At 42.3% G+C, this 27,922-nt stretch overlaps 2 protein-coding genes across 2 annotated transcripts; both read left to right on the top strand.

The window, feature by feature from the left end:
- Window positions 1–8: 8 nt before the first annotated feature.
- LOC129868015 (guided entry of tail-anchored proteins factor CAMLG-like) lies at window positions 9–4,396 on the top strand. The gene is made up of 4 exons (XM_055941583.1): window positions 9–304; window positions 2,137–2,612; window positions 2,770–2,835; window positions 2,967–4,396. The coding sequence occupies exons 1-4, from the start codon at window positions 166–168 to the stop codon at window positions 3,165–3,167; spliced, it is 882 nt and encodes a 293-aa protein (XP_055797558.1). The 5' UTR covers window positions 9–165; the 3' UTR covers window positions 3,168–4,396.
- Window positions 4,397–4,619: 223 nt separating this feature from the next.
- ddx46 (DEAD (Asp-Glu-Ala-Asp) box polypeptide 46) lies at window positions 4,620–26,981 on the top strand. Its single transcript, XM_055941582.1, has 23 exons — window positions 4,620–4,758; window positions 5,380–5,571; window positions 5,706–5,825; window positions 5,919–6,006; window positions 6,109–6,277; window positions 6,418–6,650; window positions 6,795–6,905; window positions 7,145–7,310; window positions 9,984–10,104; window positions 11,205–11,380; window positions 11,617–11,738; window positions 15,371–15,449; window positions 16,499–16,581; window positions 16,745–16,909; window positions 18,478–18,640; window positions 19,581–19,774; window positions 20,670–20,807; window positions 21,084–21,233; window positions 22,575–22,796; window positions 22,888–23,106; window positions 25,822–25,966; window positions 26,115–26,188; window positions 26,438–26,981. The coding sequence occupies exons 1-23, from the start codon at window positions 4,742–4,744 to the stop codon at window positions 26,483–26,485; spliced, it is 3,195 nt and encodes a 1,064-aa protein (XP_055797557.1). The 5' UTR covers window positions 4,620–4,741; the 3' UTR covers window positions 26,486–26,981.
- The last annotated feature ends 941 nt before the right edge of the window (window positions 26,982–27,922 follow it).

Raw genomic sequence — 27,922 nt, 5'->3', positions numbered from 1 at the left:
GATCATCAACGTGCGCACTTATACAGACAATAGGGCCCATTATGACGTGTCCCATTTAGTGTTCGCTGTTCTCTGCTGTAATAATCTAAGGATTTGTGTGCACGGTTACACAGATCAGAAAATAGTGTGTTTTATATATCAAATAATCTTAATATTTCTGAAACTATGGACGCCCCCGAAGAGAAAACTTGTCTTTCTGCTGCGCAAAGAAGAGCAGAAATTCGGAGGCGAAAATTGCTCATGAATTCCGAAGACCGAATGAACAGAATCGTGGGTTTCACCAAAGCTGAAGCTGAAAAGAACGGTAAGGAAAATCTAACTGATGGTAAATGGTTTGCTGGCTGATCAGACAAGCAGATTGCATTGCCTGTTAGTTTATTAGCTTGCAGCTCTACCATCGAAACTGGCAGCTAACGGTAGCTTGTTACCATCTAAATGTTAGCTGCACAGTACACACTTACTGAGCTAGCTAGGGACCATAATGGTGCAGTGAGTTGAAGAGAAACCATGCGTCAGTGTGGAATGTACTGTAGTCATGACAATTCAGTGCCCTTCTGTAATATATAAAAAGCTTACTATTATAAATGTGCATTTTTATATTTAAGTACCAGTCAAAAGTTTGGACACCTACTCATTCAAGGGTTTTTCATTATTTTACTATTTACTACATTGTAGAATAATAGTGAAGACATCGAAATGATGAAATAACACATGGAATCGTGTAGTAACCAAAAAGTGTTAAACAAATCCAAATGTATTTGAGATTCTTCAAAGTAGCCACCCTTTGTCTTGATGAGAGCTTTGCACACTCTCAACCAGCTTCATGGTTAATTTGAGGAATTGATTCAGCCAATCAGTTCTGTTGTGACAAGGTAGGTGTGATCAAGTGCATATTATGGCAAGAACAGCTCAAATAAGCAAAGAGAAACGACAGTCCATCATTACTTTGAGACATGAAGGTCAGCTAATGTGGAACAATTTGTGCAGTCGCAAAAACCCATCAAGCGCTATGATGAAACTGGCTCTCATGAGGACCGCCACAGAAAAGAGAGACCCAGAGTTACCTCTGCTGCAGAGGATAAGTTCATTAGAGATACCAACCTCAAAAATCAGCAAGTAACTGCACCTCAGATTGCAGCCAAAATAAATGCTTCAAAGAGTTCAAGTAACAGACACATCGAAACATCCACTGTAAAGAGGAGACTGCGTGAATCAGGCCTTCATGGTCGAATTGCTGCAAAGAAACCACTACTAAAGGACACCAATAAGACGAAGAGACTTGCTTGGGCCAAGAAACACGACCAATGGACATTAGACCGGTGGAAATCTGTCCTTTGGTCTGATTGGTCCAAATCTGAGACTTTTGGTTCCATCCGCTGTGTCTTTGTGAGACACAGAGTAGGTGAACGGATGATCTCCGCATGTGTGTTTCCCACCTTGAAGCATGGAGGAGGATGTGTGACGGTGTGGGGGTGCTTTGCTGGTGACACTGTGATTTATTTAGAATTCAAGGCACACTTAACCAGCATGGCTACCACAGCATTCTGCAGCGATACGCCATTCCATCTGGTTTGCACTTAGTGGGACTATCATTTGTTTTTCCAACAGGACAATGACCCAACACACCTTCAAGCTGTGTAAGGGCTATTTGACCAAGAAGGGGAGTGCTGCATCAGATGACCTGGCCTCCACAATCACCCGATCTCAACCCAATTGAGATGATTTGGGATGAGTTGGACCGCAGAGTGAAGGAAAAGCATCCACCAAGTTCTCAGCATATTTGGGAATTCCTTCAAGACTGTTTGAAAAGCATTCCAGGTGAAGCTAGTTGAGATAATGCCAAGAGTGTGCAAAGCTGTCATCAAGGCAAAGGGTGTCTACTTTGAAGAATCTAAAATCATCTAAAATATAATTTGATTTAACACTTTTTTGATTACTACATGATTCCATGTGTGTTATTTCATAGTTTTGATGTCTTCACTATTATTCTACAATGTAGAAAATAGTAAAAATAAAAACTCTTGAATAAGAATCTGGTACTGTGTATATCCAATAATATAATCTCTGTTTGTATCTCACTTCACAGAGAAGTCTAGTTAGCCTAATCCGTTAAACTGACAATGCCGTCTCATACAGGAGCATCAAGTCTTGTCACAGAGCCTAGGTTCCATCTGGACTTGGACAGGAACAAGCCGTGGTCAGCATCCTCATCCCCAAGACTGTCTCCATTCCTCCCAGAGGCAGTAGGCAGCAGCCACCCCCACAGCGATCTTCCAGAGAGGAAAGGGTCTCCCCTGCCAGACAGCAGTGAGGTGCTGGGTGGGGGCGGTGTAGACAAGGATGTGACTCCAGGGGTCCGACACAGGCCACGGGGAGAGGCCCAGCTGGCAGCTGATGAGCCCAGCCATTCCGAATCCCCACGCAGAGGGTTGCAGAAGTATCTGTCCCGCTTTGATGACGCCATGAAGCTCAGAGGCCAACTCGCCAATGAGAATCAAGCCCAAGATGCAGCCGGCTCAGACCCAGAAGAGTTGGACTCTTTCAGGCTCTTCAGGCTTATCGGCAGTGTCCTCCTCGCCATCTTTGTCAGAGGTTTTGTCTGCAAGTATCTGGTGAGTCGGATCAGAAAAGTGTTGCATCTTCCCTTGAGGTTTTGGAATTTGTTCAATACCACTGAGCAATTCTGTCTTCGATTCGGCTGCACTGATTGTGATATGAGAGTAGACCTGTAGCAGTTCGCTAACTAGGCTATACTCTTTTCTTTTGCAGTCCATATTCGCACCATTTCTCACCCTCGAACTGGCCTACATGGGGTTGTACAAGTATTTTCCAAAGGTTTGAGATACATCTACACCGTTACTATGTAGGGAATTGAGCACAGCTATAACAAATGGGTCAGATGTATGTAGTCATTATCCTGTGCAGTATTATTATACATCCATAAACGTGTAATAACTTTCCATCAGGTTGAGAAGAAGATGCAGACCACAGTGCTGACCGCCGCCCTCCTGCTGTCTGGTATCCCCGCTGAGGTCATCAACCGCTTCATGGACACCTACAGGAAGATGGCTGACGTCTTCGCCGACCTCTGTGTCTACTTCTTCACCTTCGTCCTCAGTCACGAGATCCTGCTGTTGGTTAGTTCAGAAGAGACTGATACTCCCTGATGGACTGGAGGTCGCCGTGCTATGGCGCTGGCAATGTCACCCCCTCTGGGTGACAAGAGGGCATGACCCCTGATAGTGATCCTTCACCCTACCTCCAACCATGTCCCATCCTGAGTCAGTACACCCTATAGGGGAGGGTGTTCGGAGGTGCAGGGTCCGCAGGTGGATAAGAGAGGAAGACAGAACTAACTGGTTGAACAAGGTAACATAACATGCATTTGTGTTCTGGCCCTCTACTATCCAGTAAAACAACACATTTCACTGCACCTATCTGTTGTATATTAAACATCTTACATATGAATCTTGTCCATAGGAGCTGCTTTAAGTTACTGTTTAAGTAGCTCCCTACAGTGTTTACATAAGGGGTTCAGTTACTTTGCGATTTTGTTTGTTTCAAGTGAATTAATCTATCTTGTATGGAAGACAGGAGAAGCACTTGTCTTTTTTTTTTGAATGTTTTTTTTGCACCCTTTTATGCTTAAAGACATTGTTGACTTTATCTGTACGTGTGCAAGCTCTTATTAAAAGAGGTCAATTGTGTCATCTGAACTAGGAGAATAATTGCTTAGGATTGTCTTTTTGGAACGTGTGTTTTGTCACTGCTATTCAGTGTTGGGCGGTGGGGTCTTATTAGCTTGTATATTATCTGTGCTGAATAACTCTGATTTGTGGAAATGTCATGTATTGCTCTCCTAGTTATCCCAGCCTCACTAATATTGTCTTTCTGTGGCATGCTAGATCATCTGTTAATTAAACAAAACAAATTGCATTTAACAAGGCAAGTCAGTTAAGAACAAATTCTTATTTTCAATGACAGTCTAGGAACAGTGGGTTTAACTGCCTTGTCAACTCGGGGATTCGATCTAGCAACCTTTCGGTTACTAGTCCAACGCTGTAACCACTAAGCTACCGGCCTCCCCAAATCCTACATGGCATCCAAATTAAGTTATTCAGTTGGTGTGAGGCTTTTTTTCTTTTCTTTGTAACTTCATTGGTGTGATCTTGTTTGTCAGATCGACTTGATTCATTTTCATAATTTTGAAAATTGTAACTTTAAGGGTAAATGCTTTATTCATGCTTTATTTATTGTATGTGAAATATTGAAATCAATATCAAACACAAAGATAAAGAGATGGGAATGTTGCATCTTATAGTGGTATTTAAGTTCTGCTAACATGCTGTAATGAATATGTTGTGTTAAACAAATAAAACCTTGGAACATGTCACAATTGTTTCTGGTTGAATTTTAGATCAGTCATTAAACTCCTAGATGTAGGCAGTGACCTTGTACATTTGGGTTTATGTCAACTATGTATGATGTGTTTATGCACTAGGAGAGTAAATGCTAATATTTTTTTCAACTTTTTACTAACAATATTTCTACAATATGACGTTAAAATAATCATCCCACCACTAGAGGCGCACACATTCAATGCAGCTACGCAATCTAAGAAGAACGGTCACTTTTTGATTACGTTCCAGGAAACAGCTAACGTGATCACGCATGAAAACAAATGCACAAAGTTTAACAATAAAACATTGATATTTAATCTCTTTGAGGACTCAACGTAAATATGGGGCGCGAGTCAAGGTAAGTGAGGAGTTTAAGGGTCTCTTGTATTATTTTTGTCTGTTTTGAAGGATTAAAATCCGAGCTAGCTATCAAGTCTGCAACGTTGATCCAACGCGCTAGCTAATAAGCTAGCTAACGTTTACAGACCATTGAATGTGATAGATATCTAGCTAGCTGGCTAGTTAGCTTAATAGACAAAGTAAAAATACTTGATAATGCATTCACAAACGACACAATTATTTAAAACACATTGACCATGTGCTGTGCAGTTGAATATGGAGCTTTCAAGAAATCTAGGAACTCGGTGGGGGGGGGGGGTCAAATCATGACGTTCGTGATCGGAGTCGGAGGCCAAAGATCTGTGCATAGATGGCCGAGTTTCCGACTTGCAATTCTGAATTGGATGACTGTTCGAAACGATTTTCCCAGTCCGAGCTTGCTATTTTTCTCCTCAGAGTTCCCAGTTGTCTTGAACGTAATGAAGTCGTATATTTCCGAGTCCCCAGTTGTGCCGAACGCGGCATTACTCTCTCGCACTAACGACGTTTTTAAAACGGACATAATATATTTATGTATGTCGTTTTAGTTAAGTGATTGATGTTTCTGAAGTGTTTTAAATAATTTGTCAATGTTTGTTAGGCATTACAGGAAACGGTCGGCATCGAGGGGTCGGTCCGGGAGTCGATCAAAGAGCCGTTCCCCAGACAAACGCTCCAAGAAGGATGATGGGGCTGCCTCACGAAACCGAGACAGGGACCGCAACAGGCGGGGAGAGAGGTCACGCAGCCGTGACCGCCGCCGATCAAGGTCCAGAGACAGGAAGCGCCCCAGGTGAGCTGTGTGTGAAAGAGAGAGACCAAGAGTGAGTGATTGATCAAAGTCATCAGAGTAATAAGGGTGTGTCTTTGAATGTGAAATAAATACCTGGTCTGATATTGTTACTGAATTTGGCTGATGTGATCCAGACGCTCTAGGAGTCGGGAGAAGAGGCGCTCCAGGAGCCGTGACAGGAATAGAAGGTCTAGGAGCCGAGGACGCAGATCACAATCCACAAGCCCCAGCAAAAGCAGGAAAACTGATGAGACGTGAGTTTTTACCAAAGGGTTATACCCCCCCTCAATAAATCTTACTTACACCCAACCTTAACTTGTTCTCCTTTGTCTGTTTTGGTTTGCCAGTCTGTCTAAAAGCAAGGAAAAAGACAACCCTGAAGCCTCTGCAGAGAAGAAGAAAATCAAAGAAGAGCAAGAGGAGGTTGTTGAGGATGTGAGTCCTATTCCGCTGTAGATGTTGTTCAGCAATTTGGAAACTCTGACCCGAAATATGACACTTGAATATTTGTGCATTCTTTATGTGTTGTCCCCACAGCAAGACTTTGACCAGAACAAGCTGGAGGAAGAGATGAGGAAAAGGAAGGAGCGAGTGGAGAAGTGGAGGGAGGACCAAAGAAAGAAGGCCCTAGGGAACATCGAGGAGATCAAGAGAGAGATTGAGGAGATGAAGCAGGGAAAGAAGTGGAGTCTGGAGGATGATGACGGTGAGGAACAAGCTGAGACTTCTACTTTTCATGGTTGTGTGTTGGGTTTCAGATGTACCTAAATGCATTAGTTTCCACTTTCGAAGACTGATTTAGATAACTGCCAATACAGGGTCTCACCAGACTTCTCTTCCTTTCAGATGACGATGAGGAAGGGACAGCTCCCGAGGAAGAGCCTGAAGAAGGCGAGGAGGGTAAGGGGCCGGAGGAGAAGGAGGAAAAGAAAGAGGAGGAGGAAGAAGAGGAGGAAGAGGTTACTCCCATGGAGCAGGAAGCAGAGGATGAGCTGGATACCCTAGACGCCTACATGGAGGAGGTTAAGGAGGAAGTCAAGAAGTTCAACATGGGCCCCCAGTCTAAAGGGAACGACAAGGTAAGTTAGACCAACCCCCAATAGTTTCCTTCACACTTACACTATCTAGATCTTTGGAAACATTGCTGTCAGTATGTGCTGCTTTGGTCTTTTTGTGTGTGATGCAATCTCACTTCTTCTTTTTTTGGCCCTCCACACAAACAGAAGGGAGGAGTAAACGTATCCAAAGTTGTCACCGTATGCAAAACTAAGAGGGGACCAAATGTCCACAAAAAGAAGGGTGAGCTGATGGAGAATGACCAGGATGCAATGGAGGTAAGCAGTTTTTGTCCTGTCAAGCTCTCATTGTGATTGTTTGTGTAAATGTATAGGGCTCATGGGGTCAAATGTAGTGCACAGGGTGCTATAGTAGTGCACTGTGTAGGGAATAGGGTGCCATTTGGTACGCGGTGCCATCTCCCATGAAACTCTCTTCCAGAAGTCTCAAGAACTTCTCTCAAAGTTCTCTCACTGAAGAGAGCAGGTTCCTACATGTTGTGTCACTGTCTTCCCAGTACTCATCAGAGGAAGAGGAAGTGGATCTGGCGACAGCCCTGACTGGCTACCAGACCAAACAGAGGAAAGTGCTGGAGCCAGTGGATCACCAGAAGATTGAGTACGAACCATACCGCAAGGACTTCTATGTAGAGGTGCCAGAGCTGGCCAAGATGTCTCCAGAGGGTATGTACATGTGTATATAAGTAAATATATTTTTTAAACTCACACCCACACTTATTTTTTTTGAGGAAGGGTCTATTTGCTGCAATGACTGTGGTAGTGGTCGTTTTCCCCGTAAAATTTAGTTGACTGCACTAACTGTAAAACTTACCGTATACTTCCCAGTCGTAACCGTTTGAAGGTATATCATGAATACTTTTTGTGACGTTTTTTTCCACTTTGGTCTTTGCAAGTTTGCCCGGCTGTTTGTGCACACGTTTTTCTTGAGGCAAGTTGATGTTCGGTAGCCAAAGTCTACGACCCTTCATCGGGGATTAGTCAACAGTACTAATCCTAGTAGGAGTGAGAACAACAATTGCTTGTCAGTCAATGAGAGACGACTAATTTTCATGCACATTTTTTCACTTGAGAAATGCTGCACCAAACATCTTAGCTAGATGTAAATTTGCGCCACTAAGTCCTTTGCAAAAGATAAAAATGTATCACATTTCTTTATTTATCTTTAATTAATTTGGACTATTTTGAGGAAGTGTATCTGGCTATGTTGTTGCTACGGTGGCTCAAAGGGGACAAACAACAGTAATATTACAATTCCCCCCCCCCCTAGTTTTTCAAGCAAAGGACTTTGAGGAGTATGAGCACAGATGGTCGCCTAGCCGAGTTCTGCCAAAAAAAGCAAACCGAACCAATGTGTGTGGCAGGGTTTCCATTAGGAAATTGTGGCGCAGGAAATTTGACCAGCAGCATTTTAATTTACTGGACCCATAACCATTGGATGTGTAACCTGATTAGGGCGTCCAACCACGGTGCTCAGAATGACAAATCACATTTTAGATTATGGTAATTAATCTCAACAGAACATGTAAATCGAGGATACAACAATTTGTGGTCCTTATCAAATTCCGATGCCCACATTTACTTTTCCTCAGCCAACAAGATGAGTAAGGAACAGCAAAATTACTAGCCTAAACATTCTGATGTGTTGCATCAGACTCATTTGCTTTTTAACGTTTAATTTTATTTTTATGTAGCCTAGGCCTACTGGTTGTATGAATTTTGGATCTATCATCCCACAACTGTCCCAGAGTGTGTTTGGAATAGTTTCTTTCGTTCTTGACAAACTGACCAATAAAATGGTTTACCTTTTTCTTTCTTCACATTTATAAGCGCAGGAATGTGCACAAGGCAGTAAGCTAAGTGCGAAATGTTTGTTCCATAATGCATTTAGCCGGGAAAACACTGTTGTCAAAAGCGAGCGGTTTCCTGTGACAGACATTCAAATATCAGTTTAGATATTTAGAAAGAGGGGAGCTATAATGTGCAACAACTAGCATGGGTTGCTAATATAAATAGAATTGTGCATTTTGACTACTGGACAATGAAATAAAGTTAATATCTAATAAATAATTGCCTCCACGGATAGGGTCTGATTTTGGCTAGGCTACTTTGAAGCAATGTAAAACATGCCTCATAAATATGTAGTAAAAACATTCCGGTTTCAAACAATTGAAGTATCTGTTTTCAAAATGCTACTGCCTCCAGCTCATTGCGAAGGGGTGTGTGAGGCGCGGATGAAGCCTACCTTCCGTTGCCTATGTATTTACTGTTTGGGATGCTGTAGTAGCAGTTCTCGCGCTGTCTGACAGATATTCCTCTCAATCTGTATCTGGTATGCTGTGTAAATAAGATGCATAACAAATATTTACACGGGCTAGTTTTTATATATTTTATTTCACCTTTTATTTAACCAGCTAGGCCAGTTGAGAACAAGTTCTCATTTTACAACTGCGACCTGGCCAAGATAAAGAAAAGCAGTGCGACCAATAACAACAACAAAAATGTGTAGTCAATAACACAATAGAAAAAAATCTATGTACAGTGTGTGCAAATGTAGGGAGGTAAGTCAAGTTTAATTCCACTTAGTTTTGCAAATTAACCTATAGACGGATAAGCTTGACCGGTCAAATGTATTTCCATCAACTGGTATTTCCTTCAATGACTAGGCTAAAAAGCATCACTTCCCAATGGGATTTTTCTTCTCCCGTCCAGTGCCAATTTAATTTATTGGCAAATACCGGCACACGGAAACCTTGGTGTGGATATTTTTTGTTGCTTTTGTCTTCTAAATGACAAGTGTCAATTTTGCTCGTGGATGGGCAACTGGCCCCCCCTTTTGTAGGTCCACGGATCGATTTTCCCCTCCCCCACACATATATATATTTTTAAACAATTTAGGAACTCGATTGGGGTCTCAACCTAATGTTGAGAGAGTAGTGGAATATACAAAGTGCAATTTCAAAATGTGGTTGTGCATCAGCAGTTTTTCTCTTATGTCAAGTCACTGACAGTCACTCAATTAGCACATTAGCAAAAAAAAAACATGGTAGATTGGTAAATTAGTCTAGCGGATAGCTATCTAAACTTGTAGTAATCATGGTTTAATTTCCAGCTGGGGGTGGCATTGACTTTGTTAGTCACTCTCACTCAGAAATCATATATTTATTTCTCTACGCCCCCACGGCAAAATGTGTAGCATTGCATGAAATTAACACAGACCTGCGAGCCACTGCAGCCCGTCATGATAAGTTCAGTTTTTTTTGTGTGTGTGTGTCCCCACCCCTTATCAAAGTTGCCCATCCTTGATCTAACTCCTTTCCTTTTGGTGAATGCATACAGAGGTGAATGTCCACAGGCTGGACCTGGAGGGAATCGCAGTCAAAGGAAAGGGTTGTCCCAAGCCCATCAAGTCATGGGTTCAGTGTGGCACGTCTATGAAGATTCTAAGTGCACTGAAGAGGTGAGTGTCACAGACAAAGTTTTACATTGTAGCAGATATAAGTAAGTCACGTATTTGTCCAACTGAATAGGACCTTAACATACATTTGTTATGTAATCTGCAGTTGATCAAATCAAAAATGTTATTTGTCACATACTTCGTAAACAACAGACTATAGACTAAGCATGCACCCCTGAGGGGCCCCTGTGTTGAGGATCAGCGTGGCGGATGTGTTGTTGCCTTCCCACCACCTGGGGGCGGCCCGTCAGGAAGTCCAGGATCCAGTTGCAGAGGGAGGTGTTTAGTCCCAGGGTCCTTAGCTTATTGATGAGCTTTGAGGGCACAATGGTGTTGAACGCTGAACTGTAGTCAATGAATAGCGTTCTCACATAGGTGTTCCTTTTGTCTGGGTGGGAAAGGGTAGTGTGGAGTGCAATAGAGATTGTCATCTGTTGGGGCAGTATGCGAATTGGATCCAGGGTGTCTGGGAGGATGGTGTTGATGTGAGCCATGACCAGCTTTGTCTGTAGCCATGAAATGCTTTGAGAGTGTAATGAGTTGTTAGTCATTTAGGCAGGTTACCTTGGCATTCTTGGGCACATGGGCTAATGTGGTCTGCTTGAAACATGTAGGTATTACAGACTGGGTCAGGAAGAGATTGAAAATGTCAGTGATGACACTTGACAGCTGGTCAGGACAAGCTCTCAGTACGCGTCCTGGTAATCTATCTGGCCCTGCAGCCTTGTGAATGTTAACCTGTTTAAAGATCTTTTCTCACTTCGGCTATGGAGAGCGTGATCACATTGTCGTCCGGAACAGCTGGGGCTCTCATGGATGGTTCAGTGTTGCTAGCATTGACGCAAGCATAGAAGGTATTTAGCTTGTCTTGTAGGCTTGTGTCACTGGACAGCTCGCGGTTGGGTTTCCATTTGTAATCCGTGATAGTTTAATGCTTTGCCTGTTTGATGGTTCGTCGGAGGGCTTAGCGTCCGGATTAGTGTCCCGCTCCTTGAAAGCGGCAGCTCTAGCCTTTTTAGCTCAGTGCGGATGTCGCCTGTGATTCACTTGCCATACACTTCTAGATAGGTGTGTGTTAAGTGATGTTGTCTTCACATCTCCAGACACAGCTATGAGAAGCCCACCCCAATCCAGGCTCAGGCCATTCCAGCCATCATGTCTGGGAGAGATCTCATTGGCATCGCTAAGACCGGCAGTGGAAAGACCATCGCCTTCCTCCTTCCCATGTACCGTCACATCATGGACCAGAGGCCCCTGGAGGAGGCTGAGGGACCCATCGGTAAGGGCCCCCTTTTTTACTCGTTTTCTGTCATACCACCCGATATCAATTATACCTAAATTAACCTGAAAGCTGGCGTCTCTGATTTCTATGTGTAAATCACAATTTTAATTTGCTGAGCAGAATGGTCCTATCAGACGATATGAAAGCTGTTCAATTAAGTATTTTGTAAGGGCAAATAAACGATGAGAGTGTGTTGTCTGAGTTCTATTTGTCCGTTCTCTTCCCCCATTCAGCTGTGATCATGACTCCCACTAGAGAGCTGGCTCTGCAGATCACCAAGGAGTGCAAGAAGTTCTCCAAGCCACTGAACCTGAGGGTGGTGTGTGTATATGGAGGCACTGGGATTAGTGAACAGGTAGAACCACTTCCTCTAACGCTGTAGGGTCATGGGGTTATTGTTAACCAGTACCTCATCATGGAGTAGTGTTACCTGGTTGTAATTACGATTTACCATGATACATTTTTTTTTACATTGTATTTAAAGATATCCTGGGTTGTAGGTTTGAATAATATAGAGCTCGACATACATTTTATTTAACTAGGCAAGTCAGTTAAGAACATTCTTATTTACAACGACTGCCTACCAGAAGGCAAAAGGCCTCCTGCGGCGACAGGGGCTGGGATTTAACATAAATAATAGGGCAAAACACACATCACGACAAGAGAGACACCATAACAGTACATAAAGAGAGACCTAAGACCATAGCATGGCAGCAACACTTAAAAACACAGCATTAATGCTTGTTCTCTTGTCTGGCACAAGTAAAATAAATGTCAGACAAGAAGAATATAGATTTAAGTTGTCTGAATGGACAATAAAACAAAACATCACTATCAAACAGTTAGCCTACTCTAATCAGAATTGGATCAGAGAGGCCAACATTGGCATAATATTCAAATCTATTTTTCATGTACAAAATATATGTCAAAAGGCTTGGCGATATGCATATTGGCTTCAGCCTCATGTCCAAACCGATGCCGACATGAGGAAGGCGCCATAAAATGATGCCAACCTTTGAGACTTTTTAAGTATATTAAAACCTAGACGTTTTATCATTTTATGAAACATGTCTTTGTTTCAAATTAGCCTAGCTGAAATCTGACAATAGAAATGTTGACGGGAATTATTTTATAAACACTTAAATGCTGGTTGCCATGGCATTCTCATGTTCTATTGGGTTTCAAATTAACTATTTTATCGTCCGGCAACCAAATGCATATTTCTAGTCATTAGCAACCCGTGCTAGTTGTTGCATCAGTAGTCATATTAGCAACCCATGCTAGTTGTTGCATCAATAGTCATATTAGCAACCCGTGCTAGTTGTTGCATCAGTAGTCATATTAGCAACCCATGCTAGTTGTTGCATCAGTAGTCATATTAGCAACCCATGCTAGTTGTTGCATCAGTAGTCATATTAGCAACCCGTGCTAGTTGTTGCATCAGTAGTCATATTAGCAACCCGTGCTAGTTGTTGCATCAGTAGTCATATTAGCAACCCGTGCTAGTTGTTGCATCAGTAGTCATATTAGCAACCCGTGCTAGTTGTTGCATCAGTAGTCATATTAGCAACCCGGGCTAGTTGTTGCATCAGTAGTCATATTAGCAACCCATGCTAGTTGTTACATCAGAAGTCATATTAGCAACCCATGCTAGTTGTTACATCAGTAGTCATATTAGCAACCCACGCTAGTTGTTACATCAGTAGTCATATTAGCAACCCACGCTAGTTGTTGCATCAGTGGTCATATTAGCAACCCACGCTAGTTGTTGCATCAGTAGTCATATTAGCAACCCACGCTAGTTGTTACATCAGTAGTCATATTAGCAACCAACGCTAGTTGTTGCATCAATAGTCATATTAGCAACCCACGCTAGTTGTTGCATCAATAGTCATATTAGCAACCCACGCTAGTTGTTGCATCAATAGTCATATTAGCAACCCACGCTAGTTGTTGCATCAATAGTCATATTAGCAACCCACGCTAGTTGTTGCATCAATAGTCATATTAGCAACCCACGCTAGTTGTTGCATCAATAGTCATATTAGCAACCCACGCTAGTTGTTGCATCAATAGTCATATTAGCAACCCACGCTAGTTGTTGCATCAATAGTCATATTAGCAACCCACGCTAGTTGTTGCATCAGTAGTCATATTAGCAACCCACGCTAGTTGTTGCATCAGTAGTCATATTAGCAACCCATGCTAGTTGTTGCATCAGTAGTCATATTAGCAACCCATGCTAGTTGTTGCATCAGTAGTCATATTAGCAACCCATGCTAGTTGTTGCATCAGTAGTCATATTAGCAACCCGTGCTAGTTGTTGCATCAGTAGTCATATTAGCAACCCATGCTAGTTGTTGCATCAATAGTCATATTAGCAACCCATGCTAGTTGTTGCATCAGTAGTCATATTAGCAACCCATGCTAGTTGTTGCATCAGTAGTCATATTAGCAACCCATGCTAGTTGTTGCATCAGTAGTCATATTAGCAACCCATGCTAGTTGTTGCATCAGTAGTCATATTAGCAACCCATGCTAGTTGTTGCATCAGTAGTCATATTAGCAACCCATGCTAGTTGTTGCATCAGTAGTCATATTAGCAACCCGTGCTAGTTGTTGCATCAGTAGTCATATTAGCAACCCGTGCTAGTTGTTGCATCAGTAGTCATATTAGCAACCCGTGCTAGTTGTTGCATCAGTAGTCATATTAGCAACCCATGCTAGTTGTTGCATCAGTAGTCATATTAGCAACCCATGCTAGTTGTTGCATCAGTAGTCATATTAGCAACCCACGCTAGTTGTTACATCAGTAGTCATATTAGCAACCCACGCTAGTTGTTACATCAGTAGTCATATTAGCAACCCGTGCTAGTTGTTACATCTTTAGATCTCCACTTAATTTTTAACAAGATATTTTTATCGGTCACATGAAACCCCTTGAGTGTGCTTTTGAGACCGGGAGGTTCCTGCTAATTGCATATAGTTTTCTTTTTTTTCTTTTTTTAAGCGATGAGGCTGATGCAACAGATTTATATCAGAAATAAAACTTGATCAACATTTTAAGCGAAACGATCTGATCTGTTGCATCAGCCTCATTTTGCTTTTTAAAAAATGTTTTAAAGTGCAGTGGTTGAATGAATTTTGGATATGTCGTCCCAGAGTCTGTCCCAGAGTCTGTTTTCAACCGTCTGTATTTTAAATCAACGGTTCACCCTTAATTTCAAGCCCCTGGAGGGAATTATTTTATAAAGACATAAAAAGTATTTGGTTGTAATGTTGCTATATTTGATAAGCTCCCAAGTGTGGCCAACCATCCTCCAGGAGAGCCTTTTAAAGGGGCAGTGTTGTGTTTTGAGACAGGCTTGAATATGCAGAGAAGCCCAGTAGGCATAGTGTATCCTCCAACTCTGTCGGATTCTCTGGTAAAAAGATTTGTAAGAAACTGATCAGAAAACCTCATTGACGAAAAAAAAAAAAATCTTCCTCTTATCGGTAAAAGCTTCCCCTAGAATGAACTCAAAAGACTTCTTTAAACTGACTTGTCATATTGCACAACTGAAACAAAAATAATAACAATGGCAGGTAAGAAAGATGTCAAAGCTTTAAGAATACTTTGTTATATATAAACAGCTTCTGGAAGACTGGGTTCAGTCTCCACTATAACTAACAGTATTTGACAAACTCTACGACAAAAATAAACTAACACAAAGGCAGTTAATAACAGACGCATAAACTTTACAATGAAATACACTTCCTTGTTGTTCCTTGTTGTTCCTTGCATCATATAAATATTAACATGGTGTTACAAACCTTTTTTTTGGGGGGGGGGGGGGCGACACGACACGTGACCTTGAGCTTTTGGGCAAGTCAATATTAAACATGTAGATGTCAAGCCCTGTAGTCGGTTAGGAAAAGGCAAAACAGGATTGTACATTGGTTGAATATCGTTATCTTTAAATAGTTTGTTTCTTGCTTGCGGTGCAGATTGCTGAGCTGAAGAGGGGAGCAGAGATCATTGTGTGCACACCAGGGCGAATGATTGACATGTTAGGTGCCAACAGCGGTGAGTGACACACCTTGTCTCATAGCTCTCTTGTGTTATTGTATCCAGTTAACATATAATGATAGGGATTTCTGATACGTGATAAACCTGCAGTGTGTGTGTGTGCAATGTCCAGTGTTATAATTATTTTGACTTAGAGATGTCACTTTCTGACCCTGAAAACACGAGCAACGCAGGTACCGATAGAAAGATGTAAATGTCCTGCTTTGCATGAAATGTTTCCGTACGAGAGTCAAGTCAGTACCACTTTTACTAAAACTGTCAACGTTATCTGACCGCCTTGGGAATCATATCCGGCCATTTTTGGAAGTGTTCCCTGAAGAATAATGATCAGCTACAAGTAGGTGAAGAGACGATACTGCCTCGTGGGTGGTCCTCACGTTCAGAGGCGTAAGTCAAGTTTTCAACAAACCTTTATCCACAAGTCAAGTTTACTTGTTAGTCATTGTAAAAAGTCAGACATTTCACTCACGTATGGGATTTGAATAACATGTGAAGCCTAAAGTAGAACATGGTTGTCCGACAAGTGTGAATATGTTTACGTCCGTATTTAAAAAGTCAGTGTTTTATGACTGTGTGTAAATGCTAAATTAAAAAAAATATAGAAACATGTAATGACAGTTTAGCGTTCCTTTCTTCCGCACATGCCAGGTAATCTCTCTGTTTCATTTTGTAGGTGAAAAGGCGGTCACGTAGTGCTTGACGTGGCCTCGTCTCTTTTATTGTATTGGCTGTTTTCTGACATTTTTACAGGTTCCTCGTGCCCCTGAGATGGTACGCAAGACAAGACAAATATAGAAACCTAATAATCTGGCCGCTTAAAAGTAGGCCTGAACACAATAAATGGCAGTTGTGTGAATTGAAGTGAAGTATTTAATGCCTTAGGAAAAGGAAAGACCCTTTTTTATTTTATTTTTTTTATTTTTTTGGGCTTGTTGAGGTAAATTTTAGCAGGAGGTTCAGGAACTTTGTGTGAAAGCTTTGGGTGAGCCCACTTTCCGGAGATTAACTTGTTTTCCTGTGTCACTATACTTTCCTTGGGTGTGTAGGTCGAGTCACAAACCTGCGTCGATCCACGTATGTGGTGGTGGACGAGGCGGATAGAATGTTCGACATGGGCTTTGAGCCACAGGTAGACACACGTTATTATCATTACTGTGTAAATAATTAATCCAAGGAGGTGTTTTTTAAGGAAAATAGACTTGCCTCAATTCATGTTTATAGCAGCTATTTAGACCTGACCCTGGCACCAAAATAATAGGTCATATCCTCTCCTGGAATGTTCCTTCCACCAGGTGATGCGTATCATGGACAATGTGCGTCCAGACCGGCAGACGGTCATGTTCTCGGCTACGTTCCCGCGGGCCATGGAGGCACTGGCCAGGAGAATACTATCCAAGCCTATCGAGGTTCAGGTGGGAGGCAGGAGCGTGGTGTGCTCTGATGTGGAGCAACATGTGGTAAGACTGGCCTTTTACATTCTCTGTGTGTCCTAAATGTTACCGTTTTTATAGTGCACTACTTTTGACCAAGGACCATAGGGCTCTGGTCAAAGGTAGTGCACTATAAAGGGAATAGGGTGCGTCTTCCATCTCTTTAACCTTTTTGGTGCCCTGTGGATAGGGCCAGGAGTTATTCCTGGTCAGTCAGTCATGTGATGAGGAAAAACTCCTGTTCTACTCTGGATATTATATCATATGTAAACCATCATGTCAGAGCTGGGTTACGCAACTGGCGGCCCGCAGGCCGGTGATTTTATTTTGCGCCTAAAGTTTTGTGAGCAAAAAAAAAAGTTTTTATTTTTGGACATTAAACACTAGCAAATCAGCTCTAGATGATTTTAACATTTTGGAAATCTGTTCCAGAGTATTCCAACGCATACTGTATGTGATCGTATACCAATGTAAGAAACGTTTGAAATTGTGTTTTTTTTTATTCACATATTAAATCTGTTTGGGCTAAAATTTGCAGTTTACAAATTATTTGTAATTATGTTCCGGCCCCCTGAACATTCGCTCAAGAAAAAAGCATTTGCCCACTGAAGTCAGTTACGACACCAAACTGCAGTCAAGACCCTGGTGAGGACGACGAGCACGCTGATGAACTTCCCTGAGACGGTTTTTGAAAGTTTGTGCAGAAATTCTTCGGTTGTGCAAACCCACAGTTTCATCAGCTGTCCGGGGTGGTTGGTCTCAGACTATCCCGCAGGTATAGAAGCCGGATATGGAGGTCCTGGGCTGGCGTGGTTACACGTGGTCTGCGGTTGTGACGCCGGTTGGATGTACTGCCAAATTCTCTAAAACAACATTGGAGGCGGCTTATGGTAGAGAAATTAACATTATACCAACAGCTCTGGTGGGCATTCCTGCAGTTGGGCATTCCAAATTCCAAGCTCCCTCAAAACGTGACACATCTGTAGCATTGTGTTATGGGACAAAACGGCACATTTTTAGAGTGGCCTTTGCACCTGTGTATTGATCATGCTGTTTAATCAGCTTCTTGATATGCCACACCTGTCAGCTGGATGGATTATCTTGGCAAAGGAGAAATTCTCACTAACAGGGATGTGAACAAATTTGTGCACAACATTTGAGATAAATAAGCTTTTTGTGTAGTATGAACAATTTCTGGGATTTTATTTCAACTCATGAAACATGGGACCAACACTTTTACATGTTGCATTTTTACATTTTTATATTTTTTTGTTCGGTACCTTCAGAAATGTCACATTTTTGTGTTACAAAATTTTAAAAATTGATTAGATTTTGGATGTTGTGACACTGGCCTACACAATAACCCATAATGTCAAAGTGGAATTATGTTTTTAGAATTTGTTTAGAAATGAAAAGCGGAATTGTCTTGAGTCCGTAACTATTCACCATGAATATATCTCCCATTTTGTCAATAGCACCACCATCCATCTTTTAAATATTCCATATTGGTAATTCGTTAAATTAGTGTTGCTGCCATTTTCTCTCTTATCACAGACATCCATGTTTTCCCCTCATCGTGTATTCTCTCCGTTTAGCTGGTAATTGAGGAGGACCAGAAGTTCCTGAAGCTGCTAGAGATCCTTGGCCATTACCAGGAGAAGGGCTCGGTCATCATCTTCGTGGACAAACAGGAGCATGCTGACGGGCTGCTCAAAGACCTGATGAAGGCCTCCTACCCCTGCATGTCTCTGCACGGAGGTAATATCATACAAACACACCGGTGTTCTATTGTCATTAGTCTGAGGCTCCACCCACAACATTGGTCCTCTGGTCAAAAGTAGGTCATTTTAAGTAGCACCTTCAAACTCAACTCTGAACCTTGAAGACAGTTCCAATCAGGAAGTGATTTAGACCTGGGACACCAGGTGTGTGTGGAATTGTATTTATCAGGTAGAACAGAAAAGGAGCCGGCTCTGGACTTCGTAGGGTCTGAGTTGAATACCCCTGATGTAGAGAATTGGGTGGCATTTGGGACACATTTTGAGTTAGTCCAGGGTTTGAAAGTGTCTGGGCAGAGCTCATTCAGTTAGTCCAGGGTTTAAAAGTGTCTGGGCAGAGCTCGTTCAGTTAGTCCAGGATTTGAAAGTGTCTGGGCTGAGCTCATTCAGTTAGTCCAGGGTTTAAAAGTGACCTGGCTGAGCTCATTCAGTTAGTCCAGGGTTTGAAAGTGTCTGGGCTGAGCTCATTCAGTTAGTCCAGGGTTTGAAAGTGTCTGGGCTGAGCTCACTCAGTTAGTCCAGGGTTTAAAAGTGACCTGGCTGAGCTCATTCAGTTAGTCCAGGGTTTGAAAGTGACCTGGCTGAGCTCATTCAGTTAGTCCAGGGTTTAAAAGTGACCGGGCTGAGCTCATCATCCCCAGCTTACAATTGGCTCATTCATCCCCTCTTCTCCCCTGTAACTATTCCCCAGGTCGTTGCTGTAAATGAGAACGTGTTCACAGTCAACTTACCTGGTAAAATAAATAAGTTGAGTTAGTCCAGGGTTTGAAAGTGACCAGTGTCCTAGACCATTTTCCTTATTATATCTTCTAATTAAACCATGTTTATGGCAGATAAACATTTTGCCTCTATCATGTTAGTTGTTTTGAACTATATCATTTGATAACAAGCGTTTGTTTATCTCCGTCCCCTCCCTGTAGGCATTGACCAGTACGACAGAGATAGCGTCATCAATGATTTTAAGAACGGGGCGTGTCGGCTAATGGTGGCCACCTCTGTGGCAGCCAGGGGGCTGGACATCAAGCAGTTGATCCTGGTCGTCAACTACAACTGTCCCAACCACTACGAGGACTATGTCCACAGGGCTGGACGTACAGGGAGAGCCGGGAACAAAGTGAGTAGTGGTCCTGTAGGATACACTAGTAGTCCATCAAACTAATTAGTTGTTGTTACTAGTTTATCAAGAATTCCAGGAATTCTGATCACTAAAATGGAACAAATCACTGGGCAATTTTTTTTTCTTCCCCCCCCCAAGGACCTCTTCAACCGTTTTAGAAAAAAAGATACATTTGATTGATATCTAGAAACCGTTAATTTAAAACTAGGGGTGTAACGGTTTGGTACGTATTGCTGGTTTGGGGCCACGGTTCGGTTTCGCTACAGCGGGAAAATGTAATGCCAATAGTTACTGTAGTTTGAGTTTATTTAAGAAAATACAGAGTTGTTGGTATTTAAATCTGGATGGTTTTCATAGATAGATGGGAGGGGATTGAGTGGAGCTGAAGGGTGAGACCAACAACAAACAAATAAAAACAAGAGCTAATATAAAATATACCGTGTCCGTAAAATGAATAGCTGGAAGTAGAAACCTAAGTATTGTTGTCCATTATTTTACTCTTAATTAGGGGAGAGATGGTTAAGGGATAAGGGACGGAGAATCCTCCTGGTTTATCCAGCCCATCACTCTCCATCGTACAGAACTAGTTCCCCGCTGCGCCTTTACAAAAGAACAGTTTTGAAATGCGACAATTAAAGTCTTGAATTTTGATTACAATGTCTGCATAGGCTTTAGTAGTTTTAACGGGAATAGCCTGAAATGTATTTTTTTTGCCTTCCACATTTCAGTGGAAGGCATAGGCCTAGTGTTTTAATCGTTTACATATGTTAAGTATTTTTTCGGGGTTCACCGCTAGGACCAAACCCAGGTCCCGTAACGAAACGGTTCAGGAACAAATATGTGTACCGTTACAACCCTCATTTTAAAACCACCCTGATTTGTTGTGTCCCAGGGCTTTGCCTACACCTTCATCACAGATGAGCAGGCACGCTACGCTGGGGACATCATCAAGGCCCTGGAGCTCTCAGGGTCCCCTGTGCCCAAGGAGCTGGAGCAGCTGTGGCTGTCCTTCAAAAACCAACGGCAAGCGGTAAGAGGAAGTCGTGCTGTTCTGGTGTTGTCGTGGAAGCTACCCGGTCTTTGTATGCCGAATGTGTGCCCAGCAAAAAAACTGTGAATTAGAGCTGAGGATTTTCGGCGACGAATTCAATATTATATTCTGTGTCCTTTTTAAAAATTTCTTCTGCTCCTATTCAACAAGATTAGACCGGTTTTGTCCCTGGCTTACTTCCCATTGCTGCTAGCACTGTGTCATCAGTAGGTGAATGTAACACACCCTCTCTATAACAGCCTTTTCTTTCCCCAGGAGGGTAAAAGCATCAAGAGCAGCAGCGGGTTCTCAGGGAAGGGCTTCAAGTTTGACGAGACGGAGCATGCCCTGGCTAACGAGAGGAAGAAGCTGCAGAAGGCTGCTCTGGGTCTGCAGGACTCTGATGACGAGGATGGAGCCCTGGATGTGAGTACAGGTTCTGATCATGTGGATGGAGCCCTGGATGTGAGTACAGGTTCTGATCATGTGGATGGAGCCCTGGATGTGAGTACAGGTTCTGATCATGTGGATCGAGCCCTGGATGTGAGTACAGGTTCTGATCATGTGAATCGAGCCCTGGATGTGAGTACAGGTTCTGATCGTGTAGCTAGGGCCCTGGATGTGAGTACAGGTTCTGATCATGTAGCTAGGGCCTTGGATGTGAGTACAGGTTCTGATCATGTGGATCGAGCCCTGGATGTGAGTACAGGTTCTGATCATGTGGATCGAGCCCTGGATGTGAGTACAGGTTCTGATCATGTGGATCGAGCCCTGGATGTGAGTACAGGTTCTGATCATGTGGATCGAGCCCTGGATGTGAGTACAGGTTCTGATCATGTAGCTAGGGCCTTGGATGTGAGTACAGGTTCTGATCATGTAGCTAGGGCCTTGGATGTGAGTACAGGTTCTGATCGTGTAGGGCCAACACTCTACTAAAGCTTAGAGTAGAATGCCAACTGTGGCTTGTAAATAGCCTCGCTACTGTTATTTTACTGCTGCGCTTTTAATTTGTTATTTTTATTTTTAAAAATTACTAAACACTTATTTTTCTTAACTGCATTGTTGGTTAAGGGCTTGTAAGTAACCAGGGCCCAATAGGGTTATATAGGGAGCCATTGGGACATACACACTCACCTGGTTCCAGACTAGGGTTCTAGAGGGTTATGTAGGGAACACTCACCTGGTTCCAGACTAGGGTTATATAGGGAACACTCACCTGGTTCCAGACTAGGGTTATAGAGGGTTATGTAGGGAACACTCACCTGGTTCCAGACTAGGGTTATAGAGGGTTATGTAGGGAACACTCACCTGGTTCCAGACTAGGGTTATGTAGGGAACACTCACCTGGTTCCAAACTAGGGTTATAGAGGGTTATGTAGGGAACACTCACCTGGTTCCAGATTAGGGTTATATAGGGTTATGTAGGGAACACTCACTTGTTTCCAGACTAGGGTTATATAGGGAACACTCACCTGGTTCCAGACTAGGGTTATATAGGGAACACTCACCTGGTTCCAGACTAGGGTTATAGAGGGTTATGTAGGGAACACTCACCTGGTTCCAGACTAGGGTTATAGAGGGTTATGTAGGGAACACTCACCTGGTTCCAGACTAGGGTTCTAGAGGGTTATGTAGGGAACACTCACCTGGTTCCAGACTCTTGATAATGTATATCGCATCTCCTCCGTTGTGGGTCAAACAATACATTTCTAAAACCTCTTAGAATACGTACTATATTGACACAATATCTCACCCCTGTCCTTACAGATTGATGAGCAGATCGAGAGCATGTTCAACTCCAAGAAGAGGGTGAAGGATCTGTCGGCTCCCGGGGGAGGACCGCCCAGCGCTGCGGCCGTGGCGGCTGCAGCAGCAGGGGGCCTAGCCAATCTCGGTGCCCCCTCTGCTGGAAACATCCAGAAACTGGAGATGGCTAAGAGACTGGCTCTCAGGATCAACGCCCAGAAGAACTTGGGGGCTGAGGCTCAGGTGGGTGTGGGTGGGGTCTGTGTTTCTGTGTGACTTTTAGTAGTCTTCAACCTTCCGTCCTGACATAATCCATTGCTCTCTTTCTGGACAGGATGTGATGCAACAGGCCACCAATGCCATCCTGAGAGGAGGCACCATCATGGCCCCCTCCGTCTCGGCTAAGACCATTGCCGAGCAGCTGGCTGAGAAGATCAACGCCAAGCTCAACTACATCCCTGTGGAGAAGCTGGAGGAGGAGAGGCAGGCGGCTGAACAGGCCGAGACCGTCAAGAGATACGAAGAGGAGCTGGAAATCAATGATTTCCCTCAGGTCAGATTTTATATGGGCCTGGATCCCAAATGCCACCCTATTCCCTATATAGTGCACTACTTTTACCCTATTCCCTAATCCCTAGACAGTGCACTACTTTTACCCTATTCCCTAATCCCTAGATAGTGCACTACTGTTTTATGGGCCCTGGTCAAAAGTAGTAAACTACATAGGGAATATGTTGTCTTTGGGACTTAACACTAGGGTGTAGGTGGAGGACTGCTCATTGAATCTCTAAATGAAAGGTATTCACCATTTTCTATATGAACTATGCATTACTTCATCATGCTGATTCTCTTTCAGTTGAACCATTGAATGGTCTATTTACCATGTCTGTTCCTTGACGGACGGAGCTTATGGTAAAACACTAGCTGGTAGATCTTATTCGTATTTGTGACCGACCGGCTCGATTTGGTCTAATGTAGCAAAATTTGATTATTATTTTTTACATTAGATTAAAGTAGAGACTCCGAGTTAGAAAATGGTATATCGTACAGTTGAGGAATAAGGGGAAAGTAATTCTGCTTTGAAAGTTGATCAACTTGTTTTGGTACACCTATTGGAGAGCTCTTCTTTGTCTCCACCCATTCAGCATCGTTCACACCCTCTTAAGCCTTAGCCCCACCCATCTCTTTAAGGGTTGACATGTGAGGCTTCACAGAGTGGATACGATACTGTACTAAACAACCAAAGATTTCAAGACTAAAGGCTGGTTTATACTACATCTATTCGCATGTCTGGAGACGGTTGTCGTAGTGACATGAACATTCTGTTGTCGTCCAACATCAAACTTGTCATTTTGAAAAAGTATAAACACAAAAACATGCATGACATCAGCTGGCTGGCTGGTGGTCCAAAATATCATAACTGTTGCATTTTAACACCAATAAACCCATCTGTTTTTAAAAATGAATTTAGTAGATGTCAATCTAACTAAACCAGGCAACTAAATGCAACTTTCTAAACAATGTTTTGGTTCGTTTCTAGCATGTTAGTTAGCTAGCTAGCTAACGTTAAGTTAGATGCCTAGCCTGTTCAAATAATGACCACATCATAGCTGACAACATCATCTGAACTTCAGCAAATTGTTATTCATTATTACAGGAAAATAATCTCATAACAATATTTAAAAGTTAATGGTGAGCTAATTACAGAAAATAGCTTACGGTTGTGAGTGTGACGAAATTAAAGCAGGGCTTTCTACCTGAGAATTTTATAACGTTATATCCTAATTTGACTTTGGTGCAGGTCATGTTCTTCACATTACCGTCTCTGGTAAACACACCCTATATCAAATAAAATCAACGTTTTTGTCACATGCACAGGATGCAGGAGGTGTGAACGGTACAGTGAAATGATTACTTGCATAGTGGAGTCTTTTTTTTTGTTTAGACATGTAGCTAACTAGCTAAACAATGAACCATAATCATAACTCATAACGTTACTACCATGCGTGAATCTACAAGTAGCTAAAGCTAACCGACTAGTTTCAATGTTAGCTAGCTAACATCAGGCTATAACTAGCAATGCAAATGGATTTCTGAGATACAAATAATATTACTTCACATATCAAACACGTAACATTATCTAACGAGCCAGCCAGATAACATTAGCTAGCAAGCCAACAGTACGCTTTAACTTGCAATTTTAAATGACTTTCTGACAAAATAAGAAACGTATAATATCTGAAAATGGAGCTAGATAGACTCTTACCCCGTATACATGTATGAACGCTTCTTGCCCTTCATTTGAAAAGACAAGAGTTTTATACAACAGCCATCTGTGTTCTCTTTTCAACTCCCTCTGCGTATTTGCAATCAAACGGCAGAGTTTTCCTCATACTCTGTTTCCACCGGGCATTCCGCTGATTTCTTCCGTGACAACAACACTGTTGATCCGTGTTTCAGAAGACCACAATGTTTTGGTTCAATGACAACTTTTTTTTATTTTTTTGCCAAATCGGGGATTTCCTCATCGTCTGATTTCATTTTAAGAGTCGGCATAGCACGTTCGTTTTCTAGAAGGTGGAGAGCATTAGTAACACTTTTGCAGTTCTTCGTGATGTCTTTCAAAAAAAAGCCACGTTTAGAAAGGAGTACCTACACATACTGAGCAGCTCGTGTTAGAGACAGATGCGTGCTACATGGCAGACCAATCCGAACTCATCTCTCGGCATGTCCAGCCCATCCATTATCTCAGCCAATCATGGCTAGCGGGAAGATTCAGGATTTCTTTCCTTGGCTAAACCAACTAGGCTTGTAATTTAACTATTTTATTCGTATTTACAGATGATATAGAAGTGTGTTAAGGCACATGAAATTTCCCATATTCCTGAAGGCATTTCTGCAACAACAAAAAAACGCATTTAGATCAACAACAAAAAAGGTTTACGTTCAAATGCCTCTCCTGTGAAGTAGTGGCATGCGACAATACGCCTAGTTTCCTGAAACAAATCACATTTGATTGACATTTGTTTGTTGATAGGGCAAAGTGATTGTGGTTTAAGTAGTTTATCCCACAAGTGTTAGGTGGTACTGACCTCACAAAGCGTCTCAGTAGGAGTGCTGATCTAGGATCTATCCATATAATATTATTCATTATGATTTAAAAAAAAAGGCAAAACTGATCCTAGATCAGCACTTACTCTGAGACGCTTTGTGAATACGGCCTATGCGAACAGGAAGATGTTAATGTCTGTTTCCTGTGTTCCACCAGACTGCGAGGTGGAAGGTCACGTCTAAGGAGGCCCTACAGAGGATCGGAGAATACTCCGAGGCAGCCATCACCATCAGAGGAACCTACTTCCCTCCAGGCAAAGAACCCAAAGAGGGAGAACGCAAGATCTACCTGGCTATTGAGAGTAAGCAGCTATTCTACTTGCAATGACTACTTCAATTCTTCACCAATGTTGGAGAGTTGAGGGTTGCATGTTAGCCGTAGTGAGTGTATTTTTTTTTGTTGTTGATGGATGTCACTTGTCGTAATATTTTGACGTATTCGATTGACAGGTGCAAATGAGCTGGCCGTTACGAAGGCCAAGGCTGAGATCACTCGGCTCATCAAGGAGGAGCTTATCAGATTAGTAAGTTCTGTCCATAGAAATAGAATCCATATGTATGGTTCTGTTATCTCAGATCTATCTATCTAATTACTGATGCTAGGCCTAGGGAATCATTCTATAATCATTCGTGTCAGTCTACATGTTGGTTGCATCATTGTATGAACACCAGTAATAAAAGTTGAATGTATTAAAAGTACTGAAAGTAATTAACTTAGCGAGGGGGGAAAAAAATGTTTCTCATTGCTCAATAAATGTTCTCTCTCATTTTAGCAAAACTCCTACCAACCCACCAGCAAAGGAAGATACAAGGTCTTGTAGTGACGACGGGATTGGGCTCAGACGCAGTGACTTCTTTCTCCAACGCTTCATCATATTTGTTTCAGAATGTATTAGTATATATTGTTTCATTGTAAGACCAGTGACCTCCAGAAGGGATTGTTCTTGTGAGAGTACTTTCTCCTTTCCTCTCTACTTTAAGTGGAGATTTAGTCGTGATTTATTTTTTATTTTTTTAGGTTTCACGGCGCGAAATGTATCTCATATCCGTTCTATAATATACCAGCTGAAATGTAACGGGTTCTCTACCACCATGATTCAAACATTTGCTTATTTTTGTCCTTAAACATTAAGCATAAGTAGTTTATAGATCCTGTATTATTTCTTGTGTGTAAAATAACATTTTGGGTCACTGGTCTGCAGTCATCTGAACAAGTAAGGAATCACACGTTGATTTTTTTTTTTTTTTTTTTAAACAGCCCTTGAATGATGTAATGTTTTTACTTCTTTCCCTCTCTAATAAAACAATGTGTTGGAACATGTTGTCACTGGTCTGTGTTAGATAAATTATACACCAATGGTTTGTGTGTTACATCTGGATTTGATGTTCTATACATTATAGTGACAATCCTATCAGGCTATGATTTGGGTTTTGAGTGGCTTAAAAAACACGGCATATTATATGTGAACAACAAGATGAAAACCTATTGACAGAATTCAAGCATAACCATGACGACAATGGAGGTTTGTGTAAGTACTGTAACCTTGATTGCTTAATAAATACATATAGCACTGCCATGCCAGGGGATGGTCTGGTTAATATAGCACCGTGCCAGGGGTCTGCTAAATGACTTAAATGTAAATGTAATGGTCTGGTTAATATAGCACCATGCCAGGGGATGGTCTGGTTAATATAGCACTGTGCCAGGGGATGGTCTGGTTACTATAGCACCATGCCAGGGGATGGTCTGGTTAATATAGCACCATGCCAGGGGATGGTCTGGTTAATATAGCACCGTGCCAGGGGATGGTCTGGTTAATATAGCACCATGCCAGGGGATGGTCTGGTTAATATAGCACTGTGCCAGGGGATGGTCTGGTTAATATAGCACTGTGCCAGGGGATGGTCTGGTTAATATAGCACTGTGCCAAGGGATGGTCTGGTTAATATAGCACCATGCCAGGGGATGGTCTGGTTAATATAGCACTGTGCCAGGGGATGGTCTGGTTACTATAGCACCATGCCAGGGGATGGTCTGGTTAATATAGCACCGTGCCAGGGGATGGTCTGGTTAATATAGCACCGTGCCAGGGGATGGTCTGGTTAATATAGCACTGTGCCAGGGGATGGTCTGGTTAATATAGCACTGTGCCAGGGGATGGTCTGGTTAATATAGCAGTGTGCCATACCTACTGTGGAAAGAACCAGCACAACGGATTTTTTTTTATTTTGGACTAAATTATTTAGTCTGCAGAAAA

The sequence above is a fragment of the Salvelinus fontinalis genome, chromosome 13 (assembly GCF_029448725.1).
Source record: "Salvelinus fontinalis isolate EN_2023a chromosome 13, ASM2944872v1, whole genome shotgun sequence".
Lineage (NCBI taxonomy): Eukaryota > Metazoa > Chordata > Actinopteri > Salmoniformes > Salmonidae > Salvelinus > Salvelinus fontinalis.
This window is presented reverse-complemented; position numbering and strand designations above follow the sequence as displayed.